This window comes from Typopeltis vanoorti, chromosome 21 (assembly GCF_054136105.1).
Source record: "Typopeltis vanoorti isolate ZY-2024b chromosome 21, IOZ_Tvanoo_1.0, whole genome shotgun sequence".
NCBI lineage: Eukaryota > Metazoa > Arthropoda > Arachnida > Uropygi > Thelyphonidae > Typopeltis > Typopeltis vanoorti.
Window position 1 is genome coordinate 90,190,490 of NC_143569.1, and position 20,585 is coordinate 90,211,074.

General features: G+C 35.7%; 1 protein-coding gene across 4 annotated transcripts in view; it reads left to right on the forward strand.

Annotated features, from left to right (window-relative positions):
* LOC150095098 (HEAT repeat-containing protein 5B) overlaps positions 1-20,585 on the forward strand; it is a 665,516-nt gene that overhangs the window by 242,055 nt on the left and 402,876 nt on the right. For 3 of the 4 annotated variants that reach the window (XM_090410861.1, XM_090410863.1, XM_090410864.1), the window contains exon 16: positions 10,330-10,362. The exons of the other annotated variant lie outside the window; for it this stretch is intronic. In XM_090410861.1, the coding sequence (XP_090266987.1) occupies positions 10,330-10,362 (33 nt within the window). The remainder of the gene's footprint in view (positions 1-10,329; positions 10,363-20,585) is intronic. 4 annotated transcript variants of the gene reach the window in all.

The following is a 20,585-nucleotide window of genomic DNA, read 5'->3' on the forward strand; positions in this document are numbered from 1 at the left end:
TCTCCCTGGGAAGGGCCGCAAAAACTGTTTTAATTTTATCCATTAACTGGGCTTTTGTATTACTGGAAGTGCGATTGGTGTCTTTTTCAACTGCGCCCCATACAAAATAATCCATGGGGTTAAGGTCTGGGGAGTTTGGAGGCCAAACATTTGGACTGGTGAAGTCGTAGAAATTTTCAGACAACCATTTTTGACTTTTCCCAGAGGTGTGGCAAGGGGCCGAATCTTGCTGCCATACATACGGCCTACCATTGGCTACCCTTGTTATCCAGGGCTTGACTACAGTGTTTAGCAACTCCACGTAGCCATCTGAAGTCAACCTGAGGCCCTCTTGGAAAAAATGCGGAGGCATCACATTGCCTTCAGAGGATACACATCCGAAAACCATCAGAGTTTGGGGAAATTTAGTCTGCATTACACGAGGAATGTCCTTTGTACTGTATGCAAGCCATCTGTTATTCTGCGTGTTGTGTTTTTGATCCTGGCAAAAGTTTTTCTCATCGGAAAAGAACCAGATTGTTTGTGGTTCCGCAGGATGTTTCACTTTGCTTAGAAGTTTCTTCGCGTTTATCAAACGTTTTTCACGGGCCTTTTCTGTAAGCAGCTGACCTTTGCGGCGCTTGTATGAGTAGTAGCGGAGGTCTTCATTGAGTGCAAGCTTCATAGTAGAGGCTGCAACATTCATTTCACGTGACAAAGCCCGAATTCCAATGCCAGGGATCTTCAACACCTGTTCCTGCAGATTTGCGAGGAATTCTGCTGTACGAACGCAATCAGATCGTCTGCTAGGGATCTTTCTTCTTGCTACATCCTCGTAGTCACCATTGCAAGTCTCTAGTTCATGCCTGATTGTTTTTACTGTATTCAGGGAGCATTGGGCAGCAGTCGAAATATCCTTATTTTGATGGCCCGCACGAATCATCATGATACAAGTTATTCTCTTCCATGATTCAGGTGGGTTCCAGCTATCCATCCTTTCTGACATCTTGTATATGAATGAAGAAGGGTCCAACCTTTTAAATGAAGAGAAGTGTGTGTTAATACATGTAACTTACGGAAAAATATAATTAATTATAAATATGTCAAATTTATCCCGAACACCCTGTATATAATTAGCAGTTTGGGAAATTTTTCCTACTTTTTTCATGTGCTTATGCTTATAAATGAAATATCTATAAGGAATTTTGCATTGATTAGGGAAAACTTCAAATTTGGTGCTACTCCTCCTCCTCTTGCACATTTAACCTTTATAATAGCAAGCTTATTATGTTTAGGAATTCCCCTTTGTCAATCTCATTGTCTTAGATCTTATAGTTTAGCAATTAAAACCTAAAAATAGAATTTGTATTATATTACAATTGTTATATATTTTTATTTATATATTTTATGATTTATCTCTTCCTTTTCTATCTTTCTATCGCTATTTTACTTCTTCAGATATCGGGCCTAATATGCGTACATTTAGGATTGTTTCCTCTTTGGATACTGGCAAATTTATATTTTGCTGCGCCAGCCAGTATCCTATAGTAGAAAAGATCCTTACTCAGGGAGACAATACTAGATTATGAGCCATTCTTACACAATACTTTACTTTAATGCTGCTGTATAGATTCAGACTATTGCAGTCGTGACCTAAATCTATAATTATATACACTTCCTAATTCCTTCCCGCCAAAATAGGTTTTATTTTTATAAGTGGTAGTTTGGAATTGTGATCAGGCATGACTCAGGTTTAGGTAAATATGACATGTTTATTGGAATATCTAAACAGAATACACAAAAAATTCATACACTTAATTTGACTCAATACTAAATGAAAAGACTCGAGTTAAGAGGTTAACATGCTTTAAATTAAATCAAAGGTTAAGAAACATCGTAAAGCATGTGAAACACGATAACTGCATACTGGGATAGATAGCAAATGATATGAAGTTAAACTAAAATTCCTGTCTGTAATGTTATTCATAAGATAATATAAACAAACATTCTAATGTTACTCAGTTACTAAAATCCACAATTCTGATCTCATTAAGTTAATCCTATCACATACAATTACTAAAGATCCTTTCCAAACAATTCTTCTTACTCTCTCAAAGGAGGTTAACTTTCTAATTAGAGACTGTCCACAGAGTTCTTTAGAATACTGTTCTTAATTTCACATTCGCAAACAATCTTCTCTCTTTTCATGAATTTTATACACAAAATAGAGTAATTTCACCTTACTGAACTTTTTCTGCACCTTTCAGCACCATGTGTATGTCTGGTTACTTTTTGTCTATTGGCTGTCCATATGGCAACGTAGGGGTTACGCTATCTTCATTATTTCTGCCGAAAACGGACTTAAATCTTTGCGTTTCAGGAACAACTTGATGGGACTTCTCAGTGACGGCTTGATTCTGCTAGGACTGGAAATTTTTACCTTCAGCTCTGTGTAGAATCCTTCTCCATTTTCAAGAAAGCCTGCTGTCCGACATCTTATCTTAGCACAGATGCTTCATCCCTCCCTTTATGCGAACTCCCGCTAACTTCCGAGCCACCAAACAGGAAAACGATACAACAAGAGAGATCCCCGTTACAGCGCTCGTTCCCTTTTATTCTTCGTTAGAGTGCCCTCTTTTTCCTCAGCCCCTTTTGCACACAATCCATATCTTTTCACCCCTTGGGTTCATCCCTTGCCTTTTTCCGACGCTGTTATGCTCTTGTATTCCCAGAATTTGCGTCAATATATGTTCCGCTTAAGCAACTGCTGCCAGCGTTATGCTGTACATGTGTAGATTTATACCTTCCAAGAATTATTATTTAGTAACTATTTGATGACTCACAGTTATTTTTTCACAGCTTAAGTGAGGCTTAAATTAAATCAGATTATCCCTCTTTTAAGACATACTCTAAAAAAATCTTAATATGATCACAATAGCTTAAATATATGGTACATGAAATAAAGAATGCAAATTTTATACATAAAGTGCAGAAGTTTCACTTTTAATTTCAGCTGATGTGCAGGTATTTCTCTTTGTTAGTAAGTTTAGTATGTTGGATTCTGAATGAATGATTTCTTTGCAAGATTCCTTCAATCAGGATCTAACGCAATATTAGAATAGAAATAGCCAATTTATATATTTAGTAAAACGCAACTTGAAAATATAATGAAGGTAGAAAGTCATCCAATCTTTGTTTTTACTGTCATCACAAACATTTTTTATAAATAAGATGAAAAGCCAAACGGCTATTTTTTTCTGGCGAGGTTGATAAGGGGATAAAAATTCCTTATTGTTTTTCAGCCAGTAAGCGAAACTAAGATCAAAAACTACGATCTTAGTTTCGGCACTGGTGTGGCACTACCAAGTGGTCACTTACGCTTGGATCCGCCGACAGTTCGTCGGCATGAAACGTTCAGATTGTAGTTTTCGATCTTAGTTTCGCTTACTGGCTGAAAAACAATAAGGGATTTTTATCCCCTTATTGTTTTACTTGTTCTATAGGTTCTCCATTCACAATGCAGTTGATATTTTCAATGTTTCTGCCTATTTACATTGTCTTTGTCTTTTTAATGCTGACCTTCATACCATATCTACTACAACAGTTATTCAATTTAGTCAGAGAATCTTGCAGACTTGTAGCAGATTTATTTAGAAGTATAACATCTTCCACATAAAGCAAAGAGCTGAGATTAACAATTTTGATATCAGGTTTAATACCACTTTCCTTCATAATGTGATCCATATAGATAATGAATAACAGAGGGGATAACATACATCCTTGTCTCACACCAGATTTAACATTAAACCATCTTCCTGTACTTCCTTCAATTCTAACTGCTGACTTACAACTCAAATAAAGACTAAGTATTGCTTGATATAATGCTTCATTGACACCATATAACTGTAGTGTTTTGAATAGCTTCTCTCTTGGCACCTTGTCATATGCATTTTCCAGATCAAAAAAACTTAAATACAGATTTTTGTTATTTTCCCATGATTTCTCAATTATCTATCATAAAGTGAAAATCTGATCCTGACAACCTCTATTTGTCCTGAATCCAGCTTGTTCTTCACAAAGCTTCTCTTCCACAATCCTTCCCAACCGTTTCTCAAGTATACTTGCATATATCTTACCAGGAACACTCAGTAATGAAATGCCTCTGTAATTCTCACATTCAGTTTTATTTCCCTTTTTATATATGGGTACTAGGAGAGCTCTACTCCAAACATCTAGAATTTGTTCCTCTATCCAGGCTTTCTGAACTATGCAGTGCAGCCACTGTAAGACTTTTATACCACCATACTTTAGCATTTCTGGTCGAATATCATCTACTCTTGCTGCCTTTCCACATTTCAGGCTTTTGATGACTTTTTCTACTTCAATTATAGATATGCATTCCTGACTACATGCCTGGTCCGTGTTTTTTAAAACTGTGCTGTTATCACTGCTTATTTCATGTAGCAATTTTTCGAATAATTACTCCACACTTCAAGGATATCTTTTTCTCCTGTTTTCATTTCACCTTTATCATCTCTAATTCCTTTTACAGCACTCTTTCCTCCATTTCTGAGCTTCAACATCCTCCAGAATATCTTGCCACCTTCTTGATATTTATTTTTTATGTTCTTACCAAAGTTCTCCCATGACTTTTGTTTAGCTTTCTTACATTTGTCTCTGTATTCTCTAAGAGCACAAGCTGACTTATTTACCATTAACTTTTGATATGCTTTCTTCTTTTCTTTCGCTGCCTTTTTAACTTCTTGTGTCTACCATGGAGTTCCGATTTTTTCTATTCTTGCAGCCAACCTCACCACATGGCTTTCTGGCTGAATCAATCAGTGTTTTCTTCAGGGCTTGCCACTGAATCTGCAAGTTTTGGTTCCTGTTCTCAACCTCTTTCATTTTTTCTTCAATTATGTTTGTTATTTTAGTCTACAGTTCACATCTGAGAGCTGCCCAACTTTTATTCGCTTTAAAACTTTCTTGCATGTTATTCTTTTCAATATGAAATTCAATTTTATCATGCTCAAGACTAAATAGTGATTACTTCCAATTTCAAATCCTCTGTACACTCTGGTGTCCTGCACCAGGGAGAAAACATCACTATCAACAATAACATAGTCAATGAGGCTTTTCGTATTCCTTGCCTCTTCTCTCCATGTGAATTTGTGCAGATTTTTATGTTGGAACGTTGTGTTAGTAATATGACAGGAAAAAAATTTAATACTTCTATGTATTATAAAAAGTGGTTCGATCTTCAATAAAATACCAGCATACATTAGATATCTATTATTCAAAAAGACAGAACAGCCTCTGACAAAAAAAAAAAAAAAAAGGAATGATTGAAGGATTTGCAAAAGCGTGAATAATTCCGATAATGATCAGATATTACAGTCATACCTTGGTTAACATTACCTCTGGTAACCAAGTCTCACTATAATGAAGTCTGCAATTTTAAGGTCAACGCCCGGCAATCATCCAATTGGCGAATGACTCGTCACTTACTCCCATGCTGTGGGTGTCTCTGTTTTAACAGTTTCGTGCATCATCCGCTTACTTTAGTCGTTGCTTACACTTCGTAGGGTGTGTTGTATGGTGCATTTCAGTAAATGACGTGTTCTCTGATTATTGTAGATTTTGTAAATATTAATATTTAGTCAAAATGTCTGAATCAATCAAGGAAAAGAAAAGCAATTTCTTTAGAAACTAAATTAAATATCATACAACATGTTGAAAGGAGTGAAAGAAAATCCGATGTGGGAAATTCTTTAGGATTAGCGCTGTCAACTTGAACAACCATACTTAGTCAATAAATAAAAATAAAACAATCTGCTCAGAAATGTACAGATGTTACAGCAGCAAAATTAACTCATTTAAGGAGTCCAATTTTAGAAAAAATGGCGAAAATGTTAAATTTTTGCATAGATGATATGTCGCATTGTCATATGCCTTTAACTCAAATGGTGATTCAAGAAAAAGCATTATTTTTGTTTAATCACCTGAAATCTAAACAAACTGAAGAAATTGCGGAAAATTTTGTGGCTTCTCGTGGTTGGTTTGAGAAATTTAAAAAATAGGCCAGAATTCATAGTGTATAATTATCAGGAGAAGCTGCAAATAAGTTTCCAGAAAACTAAAGGAAATAATTGAACGGGAAAATTTTCACCAAATTTGGTGTTCAATGTTGATGAAAGCAGTTTGTTCTGGAAAGGGGTACCATCAAAAAGCTTCATTTCTATTGAAGAAAAATCAGTATCTGGGTTCAAAGCAGCCAAAGACTGTTTAACATTACTCTGTAGATCAAGTGCCTCTGGCGATTTTAAATTAAAATTGTTATTAGTTTACCATTCTGAAAATCCGAGGGTGTTAAAAGGTAACATAAAAACGAATTTACCTGTAATATGGAAAGCTAATAGAAACACATGGATTACCAAGGAGTTATTTACTGATTGGTTTGTAACCATTTTTGTCCAGAAGTGAAACGGTATTGTCAAAGAAATAATTTTGAAGAGAAAGCTCTTTTGTTGTTGGACAATGCTTTAGGACATCCTACTTATCTTAATAGTGCATCAGTCATGCATTCCTGTCAAAGTTGTCTTTCTTCCAGCAAACACAACTTCCGTGGTTCAATCGATGGATTAGGGAGTAATAGCAACATTTAAAGCTTATTATCTGCATGGTACATCAAGTAATTTAATTGAACTAGAAGATAAAGAGCAAATATAAATTAAAACTTTTTGGAAAAACTACACCATTAAAGACTCAATTGAAAACATTAATAGCTCTTGGAAAGAAGTCGCTCAGAAATGCTTAAATGGAGTTTGGTGCAAATTATGGCCAGAAGTTGTATTAGAAGAAGAAAATGACATTCAAAAGATTAGAAATGAAGTTATCCAGATGGCTCAATCAATAGGTTTCGAAAATGTCGATGAAGAGGATTTAAGAAATTTATTAAATGCAGAAGATGATGGTTTTTCAGTGGAAGATTGAGAAAAACTTGTTAGCAATGAAACCAAAGAAAATGAAGTTAAGAATTATCAACACATTACCACAAGAATATTTTAATATTTGCCAAATATTTCAGTCTGAAATTAACAGACTATCATCAGCGGCTTGATAGGAACAGTTTTTACAAGGTGGAATACAAACAATTGATCATTCAAAAATAGAATGAGCAGCGTGATGTTACATTGCTAAGCACTAAAGAGAGGTAAATTTCATCAGTGATGAATAAATTATAGGTATCAATTCACAATTTCATACAACAATCTTAATTTATAAATTCAAAAGATAACATTAGACTAATATAAGAACTAGAAGGTCTCAATTGAAAAAAAAAAAAACTTAGTGTGTTATCCGGATTAAACTTTCCCATATTTTTGACAAGGATAGGCGATCATTTTGATTCAAGTTGGAGCATTGAAGTAAGGCCTCAGCACTCTCTTTGAATAGCTGTTCAAATTTATAGTGACATCTGCGTAGAAGGTGATTCCTGGGCCAGAGAATGTGTGGCTTGTCTCTATCGCGTGTTGTGCCAATCCAGACTTATCAGATTTGTTGTGAAGAATGTACAATTGATGTTCTTGTATTCTTTTTTCTATAGAGCGTGTGATTTGTCAAAAGTATGACAGATTGCAGTCACATGAAACTTGATATACACCAGTCAGTGACATAGTTGAGCATTTATCTTTAGAAGAGGGGAAATAGGTGGATATTTTTTTAATAGGGATATAAGTGGCTGTTAAATCATATTTCTTCAGAATTTTTGAAATTGGTTCTGAAATTCCGGAAATATATGGAATTGGAACTCGACGTATTGATTCTTTGTTGTTCTAGATTGGATTGTAAGAATCGAACAGATGTTGTGTAGTCTTTTTGGAGAAGCCATTTAATTTCACATAATGTTTGATAGTAGAAAGTTCATTCTGTAATTCAGGGAGTTGAGCAATTAGTTCTAGCTCATAGAATTAAACATTTTATGATTCCTGTTTTTTGATAAGGATGATGAGCAGACTGCTTGAGAATGTAACATCCAGTAAAGATGGGTTTCTGTAAACTTGTCAGAATACCTGAAGGTGAGTGGATGAGAAGGATGTCTAAAAAAGATAACTTGTTGTCTTTTTCAATCTCCATGGTAAACTTGATACGAGGGTGTAAAGAATTGATTTTGGCTAAAAAGGAAGATAAGGAATCTGTTGTGAGACCACACTGAAAAAATGTCGTCTATATATCTAACCCAAAAGGAAGGTTGAGGGTATATAGGTGAAAAAAAGGATGTCTTCTAGATGCTCCAAAGAAAAGTTGGCTAGAGCAGGTGAAAGTGGACTTCCCATGGCCGTTCCTTCTACTTGGTTGTAAAATTTGTTTTAACACAAGAAATATCCAGAGTGCATCACGAATTTGAATAATTTTACAGTATCTTGTGGGAAGATGTCAGCAAGTAGATGTAGTCTCTTTGAGAGGTACATTTGTGAATAGAGATTCTGTATCGTTTGTTTGTTTAAGAAATCAGAAGAGTTTTTAAAAAAAATTGCATGATTTGCCTATATGTGATTTCAATAATTTCGCTAAATATTTGTCTATGCGGTAAGTAGGTGAATCAATAGAGTCAGCTACTATAGGATGGAGAGGAATGTCTGTCTTGTGAATTTTTGGTAGACCATAAAACCTAGGAGATCTTGCAAAATGAGTTTTTAACCTTTCTGTAGTGTCTGCATCTAAACTTATAACCTCATCTAGAAGGGAATTTAATTTCTTCAGTTGTCTGTTAGTGGGGTTGTGATCAAGTTCTTGGTATGTTGAGTGATCTCGAAGTAAAAGAGAAATATTTCTTCTGTAATTTGAAGAATCCATAATTACTGTCACTTTTCCCTTGTCTGCTTTAGGAAGACAAATACCTGGATAAGATCTCAAACAGGTGTGATGGATATTGTAAAATACATTAAACAGGCTAAATGGAGATGGGCTGGCCATATTGCCAGATGCAATGAATTGAGATGGACTAGAAAAACAACAGAGTGGAGACCAGTGGATGGAGCAAGACAAAGAGGAAGACCAAGAAGAAGGTGGAGGAATGAACTGGAACAAGCTGCAGGAGTGAGATGGATGGATGGAAGAGGCAGAAAACAGAGTGGTCTGGAAAGCCATGGGGGGGGTACCTTTGTCCAGCAATAGACAGAACGAAAAGGTTGAAGAAGAGGTTTCCCTTAGCAAACGTAAGGATTAATAAGAAATTTATGTTTTGATTTTCCAGAGCAAGATTGCCGAGTTTTTTGTGAATGTCTGTTCGAGTTACACATAAATAAAATATATATATAAAAAAAGAAAACTTTCATTGCATGTAAGTAGCATAGTGAAACTCAAAATACATAGACTTGGGGAAAGTACCTTAAAAGATAGGAAAAATGTATACATACGACTCCTAAATAATTAAAAACAAACTATGGATGAATTAAATATTTGTATATATAGAAATTTGTGTAGTTTACCAGTCATTTGTATTTGAGAATTTAAATGATCTAATTACTGTAACTAGAAAATATGCCTATTCTTTTCTTCCTAAGTTTTTCTGTTTAATATAAATTAGGATTATATTAGGTAAGGAGGATTAATAATGAAGATTTAAATAAATAAAAAAAGCTAATGCCTTTTTATTCCCCAAACGGAGTAAGCAGAGTTCTTTTATTCCTAACTGTGGAAATCAGCAGGTAGCAGGTCTCCATCTTTAACATCAATTCCTCTAGAAAATTGATTTTTTTGAGACACTTGGAAAAGAGTATAGCAGATGACTGCTTCTACTGTTTGGTAATCCTAACACGTTCTGAATTTCTAGGAGAGAGGGTTGGCCCTTTGCCTTTGCCAGGGATCAAGTAATGTAGTAAAATATTTTGAAAAGGTTCTTCCAGTTAGCAATTGGAATAAAACCTATAATGGTCTTTCTTCTCGCTACTAGGGTACACATGTACATATATTTGATTTAAAATATCTTTTTATATTCAATTAATAACATTAGGGATAAAATGTGTATGATTGCTTATTTTGATTTTTAAATCGTGTCATTATTTTAGCTCTTCAATTAACATCAACTGGAATTAAGAAAATTGATGTATTTATTACAATTTTCTGAATGTAACACATAGATATCCTTATTTTGTTAATATAACTAAAATGGAATTATATCTTCCAGTTTAAAACACCAGTATTACTAGTTAATCCTAGTTATTATTATAAAAGCACTTCAATTCTTATCTCTTTCTAGATATAAAAGTTTTTCAGCCTCTTTAACCTCCATTGTCATCCTATTTTAGAATATTTTTACTACAGAAATTTCTTTTATTCTGTATTCAGATGGAACCAAATAGAAGACTGGATAGGGATAATGTGAGTATACTGGCATGCATCTGCATTATTCAGCTTTCCATCCCTTCATTAATAGTGTTTTTCATCCCTAATTTGGCCTTTTTCACATAGCATGTCACATGCAATATTCTATTAACTTTCTTAATATTTTTGCATTTTTTTTTTGATGATTCAGTTTGGTTTTAAAAATTCTAATCTTAAATGTATATTTTTTTTTAATCTTTCCTGTTTTGTTATCAGAGGAATCTAGATATTATTTTTAAGCTTTGTTGCATGTTAGTCCACTCAATGCATTTAGTTCCTGTGTTTGTATTAAAATGCAATTGTAACTATTGTAGGATATTTATCTTTTCTTATTTTTTTATAAGAATTATGGTCTTAAAGGAGTGAATATTGTCAAATTATTTTTTCTCTTTTCTCAGAATATAATTCAGTCACATTTTGATATTTCTTTTAGATTTGTTTTCATTAGTAAGCACACTCGAGAATAGATTTTGTTATTTACTTAATTTGTTGTGGCACTGTCCCTCCCCCCCCCCTCTCAATTATAAGATTGTTTTATTGGTAAGCAAATTTGTTGTTATTACACAAGGTGTTACCCAAAATATCCTTGACTGGCATTACAAATTGCTGCTGATAAGTATTATTATGTTGCCTCGTTATGAGTTAATCTTCAGTGTCTCATGTAAATGGATTTAAGCACCTTACAAGATTTAACATGTTTTTCTGTCATGCAAAATGTGGATGCAAAGCATATCATTGAAATACAAACTGCAGTAGAATTGTTAAGAGATAATTACCTGAGACAGCATTAGACAGTAACCAATCTAGCTATGCTCCCTCCACTTGGAGAAAGCAATTATGTAGTTTTGAATCTAGGAGATTGCTTGACATGTAGAATTTTCTTAAGAAGGGTTATATATGCTGTTTGGAAAGAAGTCAACAGACCCTCCCCCATGAACAAGGGGCATCATGCCATTGTACCATATAATGAGTCATGTGTTTGTAGCAAGTATAAATTGGAGGAATATGATGCTTCCAAGTCAGTGCAACTGTGTCTGGGTGAAATGGCTCTGAGAAAGGAACTTATGGAGTTTGAAAGAGGCATTGTGATAGGATGTCATGTTGCAGGCCTATCTGTTCAGCAAATTGTTGACAAAGCAGGCCATCTCAGTTCAACAATCAGTGATACCATACTGAGTTGGAAATGCAGGGAGTCAGCTGCAAGTACTACCCACAGTGGACAACCTACCACACTCACCGAATGTGGCCTTAGAGTGCTACCACGGATAATATGTAAAAACTGCCATTCATCAGCTGACATGTTGAATGTGGAGTTCTGGGCATCGACTGGAACACAAATCTGCACAAAACCATTTAGTACCAAGGCTCACAACATGGGCTTCCATAGTAGGACTGCAATATGTAAGCTCCACATTACCAGAAACAATATGCAGCATCATCTTCTGGTGCAAAGAGTATGTACAGTGAGAGGCAGAAGCTTGGAAAGCTGTGTTATGGAGCAATGAATCATGCTACACTCTCTGCTGAGCACATGGAGGGGTGTGGTGAATGTGCATAACCCCAACAATGAAATTTGGAGGTGGCAGTGTGATAGTATTGTCCTGTTTTTCCTGGTTTGGCCTCGGCCCTCTGTGGTGTTACAAACATTGAGTTCTGAGGGGTATCTGAACATTCTGGACATGCTTCTTACTTTGTGATGTTTTTACGGAACTGACATTGCCTTTTTCAGCAAGATAATACACTGTGTAATAAGACTGCTGTAACTGCATGTTTTGTGGACATGAATGTCACCACACCTGACTGGCCTCCAAAGAACTGTGATCTCAACCCTATTGAACATCTGTGGGATGAACTGGAGTGGTGGGTGAGGTCAAGGGATGTCTGCCCCACAACAGTCCAGCATCTCATTACATGCCAACAGGAAGGATGGTCCAAAATTCTCATTGATAGCTGTTGTATGCTTGTGGATAATATGCCCCTGTAGGATTGCTGCAGTCATTGCAGTGAAAGGAGGTCCTAGATCTTATTAAGGTGGGCGCTATGGCCGTTTGTTCCTCACACTATGGTGTCCATTGACTTCTTTCCAAGTATATGGAATTATAAAGCAGGTGATTATATTAAGCTGAGAAGTTAGAGTAGTGCCATGTCATAAGAATTTGAATTGCCAGAGATATTGGTGGTACATGGGAGATTGAAGAAAATGGAAGGATAAATCAGGTAGGAGTTAGATGGATGAATAGCATCATTAAGTAGGAGTCGCACAAAAAGTTGTGCAGAGTGTATAAAGAAAAAAGTGATCAGCACATGATCATGAGCAGTACAATGCACAGACAAGAAGGGTTACCTATATATTAATATTATTCCTGATACCTCCAAGGAGTCCGAAGACTCATCGACGGAGGACACCTACAACTGTCTCAACCACTACACCGAACCTCTACTACGAATCATCTCCATCAATGCCATCTGCTGCCCACCTCCACAACTAGTATTTTTTGTCTGTAAATTGCTTGTGTTCTGAAGGGCCTCAAATCGGCCCTTCAGAACACACACATCGATATGAGGGATGAAAAACCCGAGTTCCCAGGAGAAAAAACCCTGCTGTATTAAAGAAGGGCAAACCTAATTATGAGAGAAAGGTAGCTGATGAGGTTGCAAGAAATTCTAAAGAGGGCTTTTGCTATGTGGAAAATAAAAGGAGGAATGATTATGGATAGTGACTTTAAAAAATGCTGATGGTAGGGTGGTAACAGGAGCAAGCCAAATAGTTGAGTTACTGAGTGATTCTTTTGCAAAGAGTGTACCATATAGGTGCAACGCCTGATGTGGCATTGACTAATGGGAGAATAGAGATTGAAGAACTGGAGGTGCTTAGGATATTGCAGAACTTTAATGCAAACACAGCAATGGTATAAAATGGCATATCAACTCGTGTATTATGAGCGTGTGCAAGGGAATTTTCAGCTCCTCTAATTGAACTGTTTAATTTAAGGCTCAGTACTGGGAAGGTGGCAGTAAAGTGAAAAGAAGGCAGACCAGTCCTAAGACAGAAGTAGCAATGTAAGCCAATCAGTATTTCATGAGTGGTAGTTAAGGTATTGGAGAAATTAGTAAAATACAGTATTCAGGACCAAATGGATATGAATATGATACTGTATAAGGGATAACATAGTTTTGTGAAGGGTAGGTCTTGCCTTAGTAATTTGCTTACTTTTTATAATTAAGTGGCAATGGAGTTTGATAAGGAAATGGCTACTCAGTGATACTGCTGAACTTTGCAAAGACATATTTTCCACATAGATTTCTGTTCATAAATTGGAGCAAATAGGGATGGATATGAATCTGGTGATTTTGATTCTTGGATGGCATTCTTGGATGATAGACAGTTATCAAAGAGGGGTTTATGGAGGATTTGAGTCCAGGAGAAGATAGGTGATGAGTGGTGTATCATAAAAGGGTATATCGCTACACTCTCTACTGAGTAGATGTATGAGTGTGGGGATGCCCAGTGAATGTCAGAGTGCATAACCTCAACAATGAAATTTGGAGGTGGCAGTGGTATTGTCCTGCTTTTCTTCGTTTGACCTCAGACCTCTGTTTCTGGTGCCACACACGTTGAATTCTGAGAGGTATCTGAACATACAGGACAGTGCAATATAAGCCAATCAGTATCTCACAAGTGGTAGTTAAGGTGTTGAAGAAATTAGTAAAAGATAGAATTCAGGACCAAATGGATATGAATATGATACTGTATAAAGGTGATTTCATCACCCATTGATGGCAAATATGCATTTGTTTGCTGATGATGCAAAACTGGGAATAGTGACAGTAAATGAAAGTGATGTAGAGATCCTACAGGATGACAGACTGGTAACAAGTGTACGGTGATGCACTTTGCGAAGAAGATATTACAAGCATCATCAGTTTCCTGCAGTTCAGTTTAGTTTCATCAATATAGTACAGCTTGTGATGGGCAGGGAGTTGACATTTAGAGGACATATTGCAAAGATAGCCAAAATTAGCATATCAGATTACATGGTTGTTGAAGAACATACTAACAAGGCTACATCTGGACTACTGCACACAGATCCAGACATCCTGATTCCTTCAGGATGAAGAGGTGGTGGTGGCAAGGATCCAGAGGTGATGAAAAAGATTGTGGCAGGTCTATGGAATACTCCCTATGAGAATGGATTGAAGATCCAGGGACTTCACAAACTTGGCTGCCACCTAATGACATACATCCGTGTTCTCAATGGAATTTGAACCCACAGCCATTAGAAAGCAGTTATACTATCTACTTGGTGAGTGATTAATCATATGTCCAAGCTGGTTTGAACATACAGTGGATTACAACAAACTTTGTTTCTGAATCTGGTCAGTGATGAACATTACAAAAATAAGTGTTTGATGTAGTTACAAAGAAGAAAAAAAATCTTCTTGTCCACAATATTAATAATAGGATTGAAAGTGAGTATGATTTTAAATTATGATTTCAGAAGAATCCACTACCACATTAGGAGAAAAAAATCTCTGAACAAAGAAGTATAATGATTTAAATTCTGTGGACACCAAACTATCACCTGTTAACCAAACTATGGCATTACTTGGGTATCCTTAGATTGATCGCCACAAACAACCAGAAAAGTGGCACATGTTAAGCTGATTTTTCCACCACATCTGCACATCCAGATGAAATTGCAGCTCAAAGAAAGAGATTTGAGGATGATACTGAGACTTAACTTGAATAAGACTCAGAATAAAAAACTTAGTGTAGCAGTAATTTGATTGCTGGAATCTGCACCTAAATTTGCAGTGAGAATATTTTGAAGGGATAGAATCAATTTCCCTCCCTCCAGCCAGTGTGGAAAGTTATGGATAATACCTTATGTACTTTTTTTTTTTTTTTTAATTTCTCTTATAATCTGTGATTTAATGTCAGTTGAATTATTTTTTTTTTAAATTTATATAATTCTTTTAATATGACCATCATTAACTTTCACTTGTACAAAAATCAATCTTAAAGATTGATTTTTGTGTAACATTAATAGGGACTTGTTGAATTAATTTTGTATATAGGTACCATTATACAACTCTGAATTTTGCCTTCAGAGAAGTCATCATCATTATCATCAATTTCCTGATATGTACCCTCAAGGAATGTTCATCCATGATTAAGTTTACATTATTATTAATCTCTATCAACAGTTTTCCTCCAAATTAGTCTATTACCTGTCAGCACTCCAATATTGTACATGTAACGTTTCTTGCTTCTAAGGTACTTCTGACTGAATCACTCCATCTAGATCTTGCATCTTGGTCTTCCTCTAGTTTCTCTTTCTACCCATCTTAGCATCAAAAATCTGTTTTACTAACCTTTCATCACACATTCTGTTTAAGTGGCCATACCACATTAAGTTAGCTCTGCTCACAAGCTCTTGAATGCTAACAATGCAAAGTTCCTACCTAAAGTCATCATTTTTAATATGATTCTGCCATTAATACCATCTATTCACTCCCCTAATTTTTCTCAGAACTCTCATTTCTCTGTGCAAGTGCTTTATTTCTAAGCCGACTCTCATATCTATAATTTAAAACTGTAAACAACAAATTGCACGATAAATACAGTAACTCTAATGAAATGAAAGTACAGATATTTTGTACTGAAAATAACAGTATGTAATCAGTGCTTAGAAATAAGCAAATCAAAGAAGTGAGAATACAAGGTACGCACAACAATCGATTTACCAATTTAAAATGGTTGCTGTGTGCTAGAAATTAAATTAATAAATAATATTAAAACTATTTTTGATGTTTGCATAGAATGAGAATCTCCCAAACTTTTGGGAGAGAGTGAGAGAATCATTCTGATTCAGGTTTGGCCGATGTAAAAGGGCTTTGCAACTTTCTTTGAATTCATATTTAAAACTGCTTCTATGGAGAAGATGAGCTTTATCCCACCAGATAATTGTGATTAGTGTCAATATCATGTTGTACCAGACCAGTCTTTTGAGGTTTTATGTATTCAATATAATATTAATGTTCATTAATTCTTTTCTCCACAGAACGGCCTGTCTGCCCCTATACCTTGTGAATGTAATTTGCCATACTTTGGGCAGACAGGCCGTTCTGTGGAAAAAAGAATTAATGAACATTAATATTATATTGAATACATAAAACCTCAAAAGTCTGGTCTTGCTTTTACTTTTACTTCGGCCAAACCTGAATCAGAACGACTCTCTCTCTCTCTTCCCCAAATATTTGGTAGATTCTCATTCTATGTAAGCATCAAAAATAGTTTTAATGTTATTTATTAATATATTAATTTCTAGCACATGGCAACCATTTTTAATTGGTAAACCTATTGTTGTATGTACCTTATATTCCCACTTCTTTGATTTGTTTATTTCTATGCACTGATGATGTACTGTTATTTTCAGTACGAAATATCTGTACTTTCATTTTATTAACGTTAATTACTGTGGTCCTTTCTTTTAAGCTTACATGGTGATCCGAATACATTTTTGAAAATTATGGAGACAACTACTGTGTTTGAATAAAAACTTTAGTTTAATATAACTAAAATCTACATTCGACGTTTCAACCTTTATGTCAAGGTCATCTTCTGGAGCATACAACTATACACAGAAAACAAGCTACACTACAATTGAACTGGTTTTTTTAAAGTTACTGACCAACTGCTACAATTGTTGGCCTGAAAAAAAAAAAAAAAAATTATACATCAACGCTAGAGTTCTATTATTAGTGTTATCTGTTGGTTGTAGAAATACATTGGGTGCAACAAGTCTATGTATCTATCTCTGTATGCATATATTAACATCATGATTATATATATGTACCTTCCAGCCATTGGAATGCAATGGTTTCTAATACTAGCTGAAGATTGACTAGAGTCCTGACTTATGCTGGATCTTATATATTAGGCTGAATGTGTGCCATCCAGATCCTTGGAATTTTCATGCTATCTTTGTTGTTGATATTTGGGTAGTTTATCAGGATTTTGCAGGCTTCCTTAAATTTCCTTTCATACCAGGTTTTTGTATAGTGTAAAAAGCGGGTGCTTTTCCAGTTGATTTTGTGTAAGGTGTTGAACGCGTGATCTGAGAGGCCTGCTTCACCATAATGGTTATATTTAATGTGTTCTTTCTTACGTATAGGGATTGTCCGTCCTGTTTCACCAATGTACAGTAAGTTACAGGTGCAGCGGATGCAATAGACTCCAGGATGTGCCAATGGGAGGAGAGGAATTTTCATCCTTAGAGGAGCTGAATATGGTTTTAGGTTTAGTGGGTGGCTTAAAGGTGGCATTGAGGTTATAATGTTGTAGGATTCTGTTGATTTTTTCTGATAACCCTTTAATGTATGGGATGGCTATGGTTTTACTGTAATCTAGATTCGTTTTTGTTGTTGTTTTATGAAGTATTTTATTAATAGTATTTTTGTTATAGCCATTATTTATGAATATTAATAAGTGTTGTTGATGATTTTTAGTTCTTGTTTCAGAGCTTGCTGGTTAGAGCAAATTGTTGTAGCTCTGTTTTTATGGGTGTTAATGACTCCATATTTTTGTGATGGGTGGTGGTATGAATTAGCATGTATGTATTGGCCCGTGTGTGTCTGTTTTCCGTAGACCATGAAGGATAGACTGCCTGAAGGAAGACGTGTGACTAGTGTGTCTAGGAACGGAAGTGAGTTTTGATTTTTGATTTCAATGGTAAATTGTATACGTTCGTGTTGTTTGTTCAGGTGGCTAACGAATGTGTTTAGCGTTTGTCGCCCATGCAGCCAGATCGCAAACACGTTGTCAACGTATCTAAGCCAGACTGTCGGTCTTAGCGTGGCGGAATCAAGAGCCCTTTGCTCAGAGGTTTCCATGTAGAAGTTAGCGATTGGGGAAGATAGTGGTGAGCCAATGGCTGTACCTTCTTTTTGTAGGTAAAATTTGTTTTGCCACACGAAGTAACCAGACTGTAGTACATGGGCAAAGAGGGCCGTAATGTTAGGCGGAAATTCGTTCTGTAGTAGAATTGTGTCATTGATGGGGACATTAGTGAAAAGGGCAGAAACGTCAAAACTGACTAATAAGTTGTCTTTGTCGAGTGTTATGTTTTTAGTTTTGTTTGTGAAGTGTTGTGTGTTTTTTATGTAGGAGGGGAATGACCTACCAACTCCTTGAGTGTTGACGCTAATTTCTTGGCTAAGTGGTAATTTGGGCTGTCTATTCCTTCCACAATTGGTCGAAGGGGCACATTTTGTTTGTGTATTTTCGGGACCCCATATATTCTGGGGGTGCAGGCATAGTGGGGTTTGAGTTTTTTAACCATGTCCGGTGGCCAAGAAGTGACTGACTTGAGTAGTTTCTCTGTTTTATCATTTATCCTGTTTGTTGGGTTATAATTTACCAGCTTATATGTGTTGTTATTGGCTACTAGTTGATTCATCGGAGTATGTATGTTGACATGTCAAGGATGACAGTGGCATTGCCTTTATCCGATTTCATTATTATTATGTCTTGGTTGGCTTTTAATGACTTAATTGCTGCTAGTTCTGTTTTTGTGAGATTGTTCTTATGGTTTTCTTAATGTTCAAGACATTACTATTTTCTAATCATATTTTATTGGCTATATTGTTAGGGGACCTGATGCCTCTTTCTATGTGGTAGATAAAATCCAATTTGTTTACCTTTTTAGATGCTATTGCATAGTTAAGTCCTTTATTCAGTAGCGTAAGTTCGCCGCTGTTCAGGGTGTGGCTTGATAGGTTGATCACATGGTTCTTGCTTGCTGGTGGTTGGTCGCTCCTTGTCTCCCTTGTTTGTAGTTCATTGTTGGTGTTTATCGGGGAGGAGGTGTCCTGATTGGATGGATTCCTGTGATTGGCCACCATATTTCTCCATTGTTTCAAACTGTGGAATTTGGTCTTGAGTTTTTCTTTATTCTTTTCCAGGATATATTTGGCCAAATTGTCAGTAATTCTTTCAAGTACTTGTAGAATGTCTGGATTAATATAGTTTGATAGTTCAGTTTGCAATTTTGAAACCAAATTTTGAGTTATTGCTAGGTTTTGGCGGGCTGTTTGGATCCGTTCTCTGAGTTTTGCTTTTTCTGTGCGGTCATAAATACAGAGTGCTTTAGTGGATGTAAATTTCTTTTTTAGCCTGATGCAGATAGGAATAAGGTTATTGTCTCTGCATCTCTATAAAAAAGGCCAGCCAATTGATCAATTTAACTTACCATACTGATTGCAGCGCTTGTGGCTATCATTTCCATGAATGATCTGAATCCTTTCTTTTAAGCTTACACGGTGATCCAAATACATTTTTGAAAATTATGGAGACAACTACAGTAAAACCATAGCCATCCCATATGTTAAAGGGTTATCAGAAAAAATCAACAGAATCCTACAACATTATAACCTCAATGCCACCTTTAAACCACCCACTAAACTTAAAACCATATTCAGCTCCTCTAAGGATCCTCTCCTCCCATTAGCACATCCTGGAGTCTATTACATCCGCTGCACCTGTAACTTACCGTACATTGGTGAAACAGGACGGACAATCCTTAACCGTAAGAAAGAGCACATTAAATATAACCATTATGGTGAAGCAGGCCTGTTTCACCAATGTACGGTGAAACAGGTGAAAATTCCAAGGATCTGGATGGGACACATTCATCCTACCTAATATATAAGATCCAGCATAAGTCAAGACTCTAGCCAATCTTCAGGCTGAAATGTACATATATAATCTTGATGTTAATATATGCATATAGATAGATACATAGACTTGTTGTTGCACCCAATGTATTTCTACAACCAACAGATAACACTAATAATAAGACTCTAGCGTTGATGTATAATTTTTTTTTTTTTTTTTTTTTTTTTTTTTTCACCAGAGTTTAGGCCAACAATTGTTGTAGCAGTTGGTCAGTAACTTTAAAAATACCAGTTCGATTGTAGTGTAGCTTGTTTTCTGTGTATAGTTGTGTGCTCCAGAAGATGACCTTGACATAAAGGTTGAAACGTCGAATGTAGATTTTAGTTACATTAAACTAAAGTTTTTATTCAAACATGGTAGTTGTCTGCATAATTTTCAAAAATGTATTCATTACTGTGGTTATCCTGTAATTTGTTGTTTTTAGTTATGCAACAGGTACCTTTAAAGATTAGACTTAATTTAAAACTGGTTTGAATACTAT